At 41.8% G+C, this 12,798-nt stretch overlaps 1 protein-coding gene across 1 annotated transcript; it reads right to left on the reverse strand.

The window, feature by feature from the left end:
- Positions 1-443: 443 nt before the first annotated feature.
- Positions 444-12,010, reverse strand: GTF2A1L (general transcription factor IIA subunit 1 like; the record flags this gene model as incomplete). Its single annotated transcript, XM_084262088.1, has 9 exons — positions 444-551; positions 1,912-2,001; positions 2,780-3,064; positions 4,548-5,152; positions 6,734-6,827; positions 7,917-7,972; positions 9,416-9,539; positions 9,869-9,970; positions 11,990-12,010. The coding sequence occupies 9 exons, from the start codon at positions 12,008-12,010 to the stop codon at positions 444-446; spliced, it is 1,485 nt and encodes a 494-aa protein (XP_084118214.1).
- Positions 12,011-12,798: the final 788 nt, after the last annotated feature.

Below are 12,798 nucleotides of genomic sequence, written 5' to 3' on the forward strand. Positions count from 1 at the left end.
CCTTTGAAAAGAAATAAATAGTATCACCCACAACTGTGCAGTTATATATTTGAAATCATACTTTAGCTCTCTTTTTTTGAAGAAAAAAAAGTTAAGAAAAGCAACAGAACTGCAATTTACTTAAATATCATCACTTAGTATTCCGTGACTCTCTTGAATTACTAACAGATTCAAGAATTCAGGCTTTAAAGCTTTTCATTCCAATGATGATTCTTGGGTAGAGAAGTAATGAAATAATCAGAGAAGAACAGCAAAAACATCTGAGTAGCTAACAATACAATGTTTTAGTTTGCATGTATTATCAATACTGATTTTGCATATTTTTATCACAGTTTTGTGGTTCTAGGGGGTTTCTATGGGAAATCAATACAAAGTCTTGCTCTTTCACAGAAGGTTCACAAGGGAAATGTATCAGTGTCTTGCAGTATGTATTTTGGGAGGTTTCACCACTCTGCATCTCCAATGGCTTTTGCAAAAACATGGTCTTTACCCTCAAAGGACATGACTCCATCCTTTAAGTAGAACTTCCATTTGTTCTTAGTCCGATGTATCTAATGGTAAAAAAAAATTCAGACCATCCATTAAAAAAAAAAAGGAGTTTTAAGTACAACTTAGTTTGCAAACCTTGTTTTTCTTTTAAAAATCCTGATAGCCCAACACATGTGTAACATTGCCACTGAACACACCACAGATATTCAGAGGCAGTAGATTTCAATTTTTTATAATGAATTCCACGCCCTCTCAAGGGAACAACCTCCTGTATCTCAGAACACACAACCTTTGGGAAAAAAAAAACCAAAAAAAAAGGAAAAAAGGGGGGAAAAAAAAGCAGCAAACGTAGCTGTGTGACAGCTCAACACAGTCAAGACCATAACAGAGCAATTTCACTAGTGTGTCAGTACCAGGATATACTGCACCTTGCAAGCCAGTATGGCTTCACTGAAATGCAGTGGATTCCTTCTCCCATACACACCACAACATTGGTGCTCAGGGACATCAGAATAAGGCCAAAAAAGCAGGAAAACCATGCTGAAAGGCAGATAACTGGCATGCAAAAAGAATTTACATATTTTGTTTCCTTAAAGGCCTGTGAAACGATCCATACTGCAGAAAGTTTTTGTTTAATACTGAAGCAATTTTAAAGGTCTCTAGAAAATGCCCTGGATTAAGCAGCAGCCTATTTTCACATCCAGGAAAGAAAAGGGAAAAACAAAACCAGCAAGACAGTAATTTTGTACACAGGATTCTGTTATAACTAACAAGGTAATTTAATAGTTAACTGTTTCCATCTACTTTCCACTGGGCCTATACACCTTGTATTGAATCTATATGAAAAGGGGAGTTACCAAGACCTTCCCCAGGTTCTGTAACTGTTAACTGAGTAACATCTGATTTTAAATTTCCTATGGGTATGTCCAATGCTGAACTTCCTATCATTTTTTTAAGGTATTTCGAACCTACTTTTCATCTGATCAGAGACAAAACTCGCCATGGATAACAATATCTGCTACCTATAGCACTGGTAACATCAAACAGTTACCAAACTTCTTTCAGTACAAAATACACCAAAGCTCAGTTTCAGAGAGAGCACTGGAAGGCAGATGCTGTCAGCTGTTGCTATTTCAAAAGTCTTAATTCATGGCTGAAGGAAATGTTTTTTGCAGCTTTAGAAATCTTAATTTTGCAAGATCTGGTCCCCTTTCCTTTAACAGGCTATTATGAACCCACTAATTAGCCTCCTTCCAGAAAACAGCAGGTGAATCTTTAGACAACTGTCAGCTAAACACATAATTTAAACAGTTATTACAGCATCGGATTTTCTTTACAAAGCATTGATAGACTGGACATGGATTTGCTGAAGATATTATTTAGAATTATTAAGGAATAAAGATATAAAACTATGTACTGTACCTTGTCATACTGACAAACTATCACGTTGTCAGTGTCAAACAAGTCTGGAGTGTCTTGTTCACTAACATCATCACCAGAATTTAAGGGGTCCTAGAGATTGAAATTGTATTTTACACATTCTTTCAGGACAGCATTGAATATACTTGACATTAAACACACCTAGAACAATAAAAGTTATCACTGCAATAAAAATCAAGACCTAGAGGCTATGAAGACCGAGCTGCACAAAGCTCAGTTATAAGCACCTTTACAGGCTTATGTTCTCAAAACCAAAACCACTTTAAACAAAAACACAGGTCAAAAAGCCAGACTGCTAACTGGTAGAGTTGACCCCAGTAATTGGAATACTAATCAACTGGTATTTACTGGAAGTCCAGATGCTACAGGTCGATTCTTTTGTGAATCTAGGATTAAAAAACAAAAATAATTTTTTTTTAAAAATCATACATCTGTAAGAAAAGCCTTTTCCTAGGAAACATACATACACATCACATTGTTCTATTCTCCCTCTATTCCCCTGTGATCTTTCAGAAAGGAAAAGAAACCTAGATTTATATCCTGATCTTACTTACATAAACAGCAAAGCACCATTCCATTGAGGCCAGGGTTTTACTACAGAACTGGCATTCTGGTAATTAAGCATTTTAATTCATCCAATTTAAAAAAAAAAAAAGGGACTTCAACATCTCTTTTATTTGTCCACGCTCCTCATAAGGAGCTCTTGAGTAATTTCTCAGCAGTACCTTCTATCTCAAGAGGTCTGTAACTATGTGTTCTGTTACCAGGCATTGTTCTGGGTCCAACAATTCTACAGTCAAGAGAGACACACTATTGTTAGCGTGCTTCACAAGGCTTAGAAGTAAATTACCTCCTCAACAATATCTATCTGGGGCTCTTGATTATCACCATCACTGCTGCTGGACTCCGTGCTCGAAATACTGTCACATTCCTCATCTTGCTCATCCTCCAGCACTTTCAGATCCTCTGACTCAATAATGCCAATGAATTCATTCTCTTCCTTATCTTTTGTGTATGGTATTTCTTCCTTGGGAGAAACATCACCAGTACCATCTAGCTGAATCACAGCTTCAATGTTACTGCAGATATCCTTCTCTGATCGTAAATTAGATTCCATCTGCTCAGTAGGTTCCATCTGACAGGAATAAAAGAGACCAGAGACAGCTTGTGAATTAACACTACATAGTTTTCATTGTTCAGTACAGAGCCTGAGATTTTTGTTTAACAAAGCAACAATATTGAGGCACTAAAAGGAGAGTTTCAAATCCTAGCCTACTTGCAAAGGTTGAGTACATTTGCAAATCTTGTCCTTAAACCTAACCTTAAATGGAAGCCATGCCAAGTATTCGTCAGCAAGACGGAGAGACATTTTCTTAGACTCTTCTTTAAACACTATTGTACTCAAACAACTTTAAGAAACAGATGATCGAGTGGGCTTTTATAATTTCTATTGCAAAGAAAACTCCAAAAACAGAAAAAGGAAAAAAGCTACTCCCCACCCCCAAAAAATAGCATTTTTCAATTTTTAAAAGTCAAGATCAACTCATCCCTCTTGCTCAACTCAATCAAAATGCTTTGTTTAAGAAAGAGAGAAAAAGCTGAGACAGTAAATACTTCAGTACCTCAAGTTACTGTTCATATAAAGCACTAGAATTCCTAAACTGAGTGTTCACAGGTGCATAAAAGGGCTTTAAACTTTCAGCCATCTTTGGTTTCTCGTTAAATCTTTATCGTAGCACTTAATTCACATCCACCTACACCTTCTAGTTCAAGAAAATAACACTTTGTTTGATCTTCCATTCTTCATCACTGCCAAAAGTTCAGATGAGCAACACAGCATAGCTTCCTCTTTGCAGTCATTTCTCATTCCTGTCATTAAATTTGCATTTAATGAATTCGCCCCAATCACACATAAGCAGTACAACTCAGAATCAGCAAGCCAGCCTGAACTTATCTGCAAATAATTTCTGGAACAAAAATTAGTTGAGATCATGAAAGTTTCCGACACAGTTCTAGATGAATTCTAGTTTGCTCAGGGTTCCCCCCCCCCTCATGTAAATACACTTCCTTCCAGCAGACTTTTAGTCATGAAATCTGAATTTTCATCCTCAATATACATTCCCAATGCAAGCTGAAAGTTCTTCACGCATTACAAGTCAAAACTAACACCAGCTGGCAGTGCAAAAGCAATTTCCCCACAACAGGCCAGCAACCACAGGCAGATTCAGTGTCAGAATGAGACAGAAGTTCCCAAAGGGTCATTCACATCTGCTCAATCACAAAAAGCAGAAAACTGCTACTCAAAAAAAATATTCAATATGCCTAAGAATACACTATACATATCCATTACACTTTTAGCAATTATAAATACTTTTAAAAATTACTTTCTTTAATCCAAATATTTTAGCAATATCTGTAACAAATTCTTAGTGTAAAAATAAGCAGTCTGCTCCTATTCAAAACAGGTTCAAAGATGAACTTAAATTGTATTTTTTCTTATTGTAGTGTAGAGGTGCTACTTGTCACTTCGAGATGTGTTTGACAGCATCCTTTACGATATCTCAAACAGCCACCCCCAAGGAATATATTCTCACCAGCTGAGAAATAAAAGGCCTTACTCTGTCAGAGGAAGCAACCGTGTCCTGATCTTTCAGAACAGCATCATCATCCAAACTTTTGCCTGCCATAATCAGGTCGATGATATCGTCAGACACCTGCTGCTGCACCAGCTCCTGAGGCTCGATGTCTAGCTGTCCCTCCACATCCAGCAGCACGCTGCTTGAGCTGTTTGCCAAAGATTCAGCAGGAGGAATCTCCTCTGAGGATTCCGGAGCAAACACAGCTGTGTGAAGATCCCCGTGATGGAACTTCTCTGTTGAGTCCGCGTGCTGATCCAACGCTGCTGCAGTAGTTACAAGTTGCTGCTGATTCACAAAAGGCTGCTGGGCCAGTGGTGCACTGGCAGAGTTCTCCAGGTGGGTTTTTTCCATGACATTTGGTTGTAACAGCACGGTCTTTTGGACAGCAGCCTGCTGGGGTTGCAGTGTTTCAGCAGCTGCTTGGGCTGAAGAGGCGTTTGCCTGCTCAACACTGGCAATGCTGGCTTGCAGAACTGAAGGCTGCCCAAGGGGCTGAAGTATCTGCTGAACAGGGTGATGTAGAATACTTGCATCTCCTGGGGCCTGTGTCACCACAACAGGCACACTTACCTTATAAAGGTGCCCTACAAAGAGAAAAGTTAAAAACTACTTCAGCAGGTAACACTGCAGGGCACTGTCCTGTTACCACCTACAACCAAGAGTGAATACTCAGGTAAACTGTAAGACAGTGTAAGGTGGTGAATGAGGAACTTAACATGAGCCAGCAGTGTGCTCTTGCAGCTTGCAAGGCCAATGGTACCCTGGGCTCCATCAGAAGAGGGGCGGCCAGCAGGGACAGGGAGGTGATTGTCCCTCTCTACTCTGCCCTCGTGAGGCCCCATCTGGAGTACTGTGTCCAGATCTGGGGCCCCCAATACAAGAAAGATGTGGAACTGTTGGAGAGGGTTCAGAGGAGGCCACAAAGATGACTAGAGGGCTGGAGCACCTCCCTTACAAAGAGAGGCTGAGGGAGCTGGGCTTGTTCAGCCTAGAGAAGAGAAGGCTGTGGGGGGACCTCATTGCAGCCTTCCAGTCCCTGAAGGGAGCAAAGAAACAGGAGGGGAATCAGCTTTTTAAAAGGGCAGACAATGGCAGGACAAGGGGGAATGGATTGAAGCTAAAAGAAGGAAGGTTTAGGTTAGGTATTAGGGGGACGTTCTATACAGAGAGAGTGGTGAGGTGCTGGAACAGGCTGCCCAGAGAGGTGGTGGATGCCCCACCCCTAGGGGTGTTCAACGCCAGGTTGGATGGGGCCCTGGGCAACCTTGCGTAGATCCAGGCCTGGAGGTTGGTGTCCCTGCTTGTGGCAGGGGGGTTGGAACTCTCTGATCCTTGGGGTCCCTTCCAACCCAGACCATTCTATGATTCTATGAAAGGGGATGTTTACAAAGCAGTACTTTCCTCAAGCACCATTTCAGCATTTGAAAATGAAGTGCTCAGAGGCTGTCAGAGCTTCCATCCAGACCGCCCTGTTTAATACCCATTTTTGGGATTGGATTTAAAAAAAAGAAAATCTTGTTTAAGTGTTTTCAAGTCATTTTAGAAACCAATGACTAGAAGATGAAACAATAAACTATTCCATACCTACAGGGAATACACTATTCTATACCTAAATGTCCCTAAAGGTATCCAGGTAAACCAGCAGAAGGCTTATTTTTGTCATAGATGGAATTTTCCTCAAAAATAAGTCTTCCACTGTAAGCAGTACAAGAACATCTCTGTAGAAGCAGCTTAGGCAGTTTTATGAGCAAAAGGTTACTGGATGGTTGCATTTTATTTGAATAAGAAACCAATTTGATTCTGAAGCACCAGAATTTCTTTACCTCTTCAAAACATGGAAGATAGTTCCTCATACAGGATGAGGCTTTACCTACATCTGGACTGACAAAGGAACATATTAGTGAGCAGTTGTAGAAGAGAAAATGACATCACCTGGCAGCCCACGTTAACTGATCTCGCGAGCGTACACAACTGACACACTAACTAATCAATGTAATTACCTTCCCCACACAGCAATTACAAACACAAACTGCAAAGGAAGAGGAGGAGAACTGGCTCTAGCCCCCTAGGCTTTAACTTCACACTTATCTACTGTACTTGGGAGCATCTTTCAACATCCACAACCAGTGCCCTGTTAACCCATGACACCTCCTCTCTGCTCTTACCAGATGCTGTCTGCAGCGTCACTCCAGCTGGCACATGTATAGGATACGGAACACCCGACGGCAGAGCCAGAGTCGCGCCCGCGCGTGAGGCGCCCTAGATACAAGAGCTTTGTTAAGAAACACACTTCACCTCCTAGGGCTCCAAACGTCACACACAACACATCCAGAAGAAACATGAATGAGGGCCTTTCTACAACCATCTTTACTGGAGAGTTGCTTCAGACTTTTGAGGTTTAGACAGATATAGAATACTCTGTATTGACAGGATAATAACCTGACCTAAGTTACACTCCCTTTTCATTAACAAAACACTTCTGTACCCCCCCCACCCTAACATACACACTACCCAGAGAGGTATTTTTCCACTCAAAGCCACTTTTACCTAAGCTTGTATATAACTCAACATAGCACAGACTCCTTGCCTAGGCCTATGAAGTCTCTTTACATCCTTTTCCCCCTGGAAAACAAGGAGTTAAATACCTAAGGCCCACTTTCAAACTAGCTGTACTGGGGAAATCCAAACACAAAATCAGAAAACTTGCACATTACACAAACACCTTCCCAAAATTATATTCCATCTTGGCAAGCAAGTTATCTTGAGGCTCAGCAGGCACTCAGTAAGTTTGTCAAGTGTTGACAATTAATAGCCCCTCCCCTTGTCAAATAAATTTTGCCATGCCCAGTGTTCAGAATCTGTCAAGCCCAAAACCTCTCTCCTGGCAACCATCTCTATGCTCTGCAGATAATGCTGATTCCAGCTTCCCTAGTGCAAGCATTTCCCAACCACACGTTATTTCAACACAAAGAACAAACCAAAACCAAACCCAAACTATTTGGAGATGCGCATTGCTATTAAATTTCCATCCTACGGGTTAAATACATTCATACATATTTCCCAACGTTTTTCTGGCTGCACTGCTTGCAAAACCAGCTGTAGCTTTTTCACTACTCAAACAGAAGCAGCAGTTACAGCTCTCCCATGCAGACCTTTAACATTTGTATGGTTTTTCCTTTAAAAGAAAAATAAATTAAAATGCTCTATTGGTATATAGATCCTAAAGCATCTATACATGTAAAATATTTAGCATTCGCCTCCCCTTAAGACTATTAATGACTAACAAACTTAATCATTTAGCATTCACAATAATCAAAATGGAACTAAAATGTCACTACAGCCACATACCAGGTCTGTTGCTGTGATATGCTGAAATCCTCTGCCAGCTGAAATGACTAAAGAAGCTACTAAGGAAAAAAGAAAAAAGCCAGTAATTTCTCAGACACAGTGTATCTTCCAGCAATTTACAGCAAGCACTGCTAAAACTAAAGCTATCTAACTTCAGTTCATGCTCATTAGATCAAAAAAGCAGGTGAGCACATCTAGATAAGGTTCCTGAATACACTTCCCTTTATGTTCCTTCAAGTATATGCTGTACTTAAGGGGTAGAGCTTATATCCTGAATTTATAAAACTTACATTTCACTAAACACTGGTCTTTTAGAACAAACAAATCTCCATTTAACTATTTGGTCTGTTTAAGTTGTATTGTACAAATTAAGCATGCTGGTTTTCTTTACTACATCAACTAATAGGACAGATGTGCAATGCTACCTTTTTAACGTGATCAAGAACATATTTGGGATTTTCAAAAGCACTCAGTACTCACCTCAGTGGGAAAAGGTAAGCCAAAAGGAAAACTTTCACAAGCCTAAAGCAGCAAACAATTTAGGTAGCCTTAACTGCTTTGAAAACCTCAAGATGTAGGGCAATTAAATTCCCATTAAAATAAAAGTTCATTGGCTTCAACAGATTGCTAGGACCAACAAGGTAAAGCTCATTAAATACAAACCCTCCAATAGCAAAGAAACCCACAACTACATTCCCTTTAACTACATGGATTAAGCAAAACATCTGTCTCCAAAATGAGTCCATTCAACTATGAAAACCAAAAAAATCCCCAACAAAGCAAACAAACAAACAAAAAAAAAACCACCCAAAGATGAAGAGTGCCACTCCAACTTTGAAGCACACAAATTTGCATTAAATCATGTCACGTCTTCTGTCATTTGTGGGGAAAGGTCCTAACGACCTCTCCCAGTGAGAGGTCCCAGCTGAGCATCACATTCTACCTTAATACTACCACAGTGGTTCAGCTGGTTTTAATTAAGAAAATAGGTTCTGATGTTAGGAGTCTGTCTGAAAGCCAAGTACTTCATGCAATAGAAATACTGCTTTTCAGAAAACTGAGAGGGACCTCCCTAAGAGCAGAACTGGATTAAACTGCAACATGACAGCAGAGCTGCATGGCACAAACATGCCATACAACCTCAGTACATATCATGCCAGCATTAAAAGAAGTGGTGAAAGCTTAATGCTACTAGTAAATTTGCAACTGAAAGGTTACTTCTGGATTGGCAGACAAGGCAGTTAAAATTCTCTTCACCTCTTGCTACTGGAAATAAGCAGCAGATCAAGAGCACACTGACATAACCACATCAGTTTATCACAGTTTCATTTGCCCTTTTTTAGTCAAATTCTGCTTTCAAATAATTAGCGATCTCCGTCATGCTATATATATACATTTATATTTTTATATATACCGCAGCACCTTAAAGCCTTCCAAAGAGATTCCTGAATCCCTGAGCTATTCTTAAGTTACATCTGTTGTGTTCAAAAGCACCTGACCTGCTGAAGTCTGAAGAACACGATGAAAGTTGTGTGGCAGCTGCAGGGTAAGCTGTGGAGAACGTTGGAATTGCCTGAAGAAGCCTTCTGTTGCTTTAGACTGCATCACCTTGGTTTCCCAAAGCTGCGGGAAGATTATTAAGGTCAACAGGTAACAGTTTTAAAAATAAACCACATCTAAAATGATAATTAAGCATTCCTAGGGTTGTTTTTTTTTTTTCCTCCAAGAGTAAACTGGCTCTATTCTATCAAAAAAATATGGTAACAATCACTACTGAATGTCGAACTCCAGAAGCCCAACACCCTATTTGTAACTTAAGCTGGGGCAAAAGTTTGCAAGCTCTGGAGGGCAAAGAAACAGACAGGGACACCATCTCAAAAGGAAAAAAAAAAACAAAGATTAAAAAACACACAAACACACAAAATCTGTTAATGCAGAGGCAAACAACAAACCTGCTTCAGGTCTTTAAGAATGTGTTCCTCCAAACCCTCTTCTGCAAAGAGCTCTCGCACACCTTCAATCACATCTTCGATAATGGACTTGTATAATTTAGGCTACATTTAAAATATATATATATATTTTGAAGTTAAGATGAACATTAAGTCATTTGAAGTGACAGCACAAAATCTAATCCAGCTGGATGAGCTACTGTAACAAGCTGATGATCGTGAAGGGATCGCTGTAATAAACTGAATACTCTGTCAAGTGCAAAGGTCTGCAAGTCCACTCATTGTTTTAAATTTGACATTCCTGGAAAAATACTGTATTTTAGCCTGAAATTATTGGGTTCTGTGGGCTACAGTAATGCTTAAAAAAAAATCCTAGAAATACTGCAAAAAACAATTGCTGTGCTGTATTTTCAAACAAGCATGTCTAAAATTACGGCTTAAAACTGACATTTACTGTTTAGTATCATTCCAGCGTCATCGTCCCAAACCTAAAGGCCAAGCAACAGAACAAGGTACTAAAAATGAGATGTGACAATTCTATCAGAAGCACAAAGTAAGCAACCTGCAAGAAGGGTTGGCCCAGATGACCTTTAAAGGTCCCTTCCAACCTAACACATTCTATGATTCTAAGAAATAAGAAAAGGGCTTTTATTTTTGTGTTAACAGCCTGATGACATATAGTAGTTCAGCTATAGAAATTTGAACATTACAGTTATCAACACATATAATCCATACTACAGTAGGACTCCAACATTTTTTCCCCCGCTTTTTCTGCCCATGTTAGACATTAAATCCTAATCCTACAGTTGGTCCTGAACAGACACACATAAACTTCAAGATGCATCCATTCAGATGCGAATCTAAGATAACGGGCATTTAGCAATTTAAAGCTCATTAGCCTTGACTATCATTACCACCAGAATAGCCTACACAAGGTGAAAGATGAAGTTGAGTTTTTTTTAGGAATCCTTAGAAATTAAGATGCCGGCACACTGCTTTACATTTTCTAACTTAATACCAAGTTAGTACTGTGTTGCTCTAAAGTAGTCCAGAACCACAGACGACAAACAATTCGGTTTACAAAAGCCTCGTAAATTATTAAGAGACCAACAAGTCACACTTCGTGCCAAAAGCCACCAGCGCAACACCATAGAACTGCTTTAAAATAGCCACAATCATGCGTAATCATTGCCCCAGCGTATTTCAGGATGCTAGGAAGACAAGGAAAGGACAAGAAACCCCCACAATTTACTCTTGTATAATCACACAAGCACTGTTGCCTAGCCCGTAAGCCATATGCTCTGCCTTCACTGTTAATCCAGAAGAGGAACTGAATTTAAATCTTTCAGTGGGCCTATTCCTCTCCCTCAGGCTGCCAAACCGCCTCACACTAAGGTAGAGTTTTACAGCGAGTACAAATATTTATTACACCGTATAAAACCTGCCCGTAACAGCTGTAAAAAACAAGCCCTACGTGCTTCCAAATGAGAGAAAACGAGTCAAAGGGCAGAGATCCCGGCTCCGGGCACACGGGCACCCCTTCCCCGCACCTCAGCGCCGTGATGTGAGGGACTCCGGGTTCCCTCGCACACAGCCGGCGACAGAGAGGGACCGAACACCCAGCAAAGCCGAAAGCACGGCTTCAGGTGAAGCCTCCAAGGCCCCCCGGGGCTGCTGCCATGGAAGGAGCAGCTAAAGCCCCGCAATGCGGTCAGGCAGCGCCTGATGGAACCCGCGGGGCAGCTAAAATCCCGCTTTCCTCCCCGGCGCCACCAAGCTTGCGCGCCGTCCGCCGCACGCCGGGGCTGCCCGGTGACCCGCACCGGTTCCTGCCGCCACGCTATTGCCCACAAAACGCGTTTTTTAACCACACACACACATCCCTCAAATGAGGGTTTTCGAAGCCATTCCCGCGCTACAGAACGGCCGGCAACTCCCAAGGCCCTCCCGGGAGACTTCACGGGGCAACACCGCCACCCGCCGAGCCCGCCGAGGGTGAGGCGATTTCCCCACGCCCAGCCCTATCCCCTCCCTCCCGCAGAGGAACAACCAGGGCCGTTCGCAATCCCCGAGCTCAGGTACGCGCCGCAGGGTCGGGACCCAGCCACCGGCGCAGCCCCTCACCACGGGGTTTGCGTGAGCCATGGCAGCCGTCGCCCTCACCCCGCCCTCCCGCCTTAAGGCGCCGCTACCGTGGCGCGCAACCTGCCGGCCCCGCCCGAGCCATGTCCCGCCTTCTTTCTGGAGAGCTCACTGTTTCCCTCCCTACCCCTGACGCACACCAGGCCGAAGCCGAGCGCTGAGTACTAAACGCTCTTTCGCCTTCGGACACCAAAAATGGGGCCCGGGCACTGGAGGAAGCGTGAGGCCGGGCCGTGGGGCCCGGTTTGCAGCTCCAGCGTGAAGCGGCAGTTGGCGGGCAGGGGGCTCTTGTCCGGAGCAAGAAGTTGCTCCATGGTGCAGAAATGCACCCAGGAAAGCTGGCCACAGAGGCTTATTATTTTGCGCTAATCAACTCTGAAGTCATTAACACCTCATAAGTAGGGAGATAGCAGAAGCTACCAGTTAAGTAGCCACAGTCTGGTGTAGCTACTCGAATTATTGCTTACATCTGCGGCAACCTGCTCATACGTTAATACAGAGCTTTACCAATTTAGCAGCTACTCATCTGGAAAAATATTCATTAATTTCATCTCTGTAGGGGAATATACTGAATATATACTTAGCTCTTTATACACCTTGTGTCTGTAGGTAGATCAGCATTACCCTGATGATTCTGGAACCTAAGAAACATCTTCTTCCCTTTTTTGTTTCCTTTTTCCATTTTTAGGTAGCTGTGTAGTTACACTGCTATTTGGCTTGTGAAGAGGAGACTCACCTGTTAAGCTTTAATTTTTAACACTGACACATTCTGAAAAATGAGAACGTTTTAA

This window comes from Gallinula chloropus (genome assembly GCF_964237585.1).
Source record: "Gallinula chloropus genome assembly, chromosome: 3".
NCBI lineage: Eukaryota > Metazoa > Chordata > Aves > Gruiformes > Rallidae > Gallinula > Gallinula chloropus.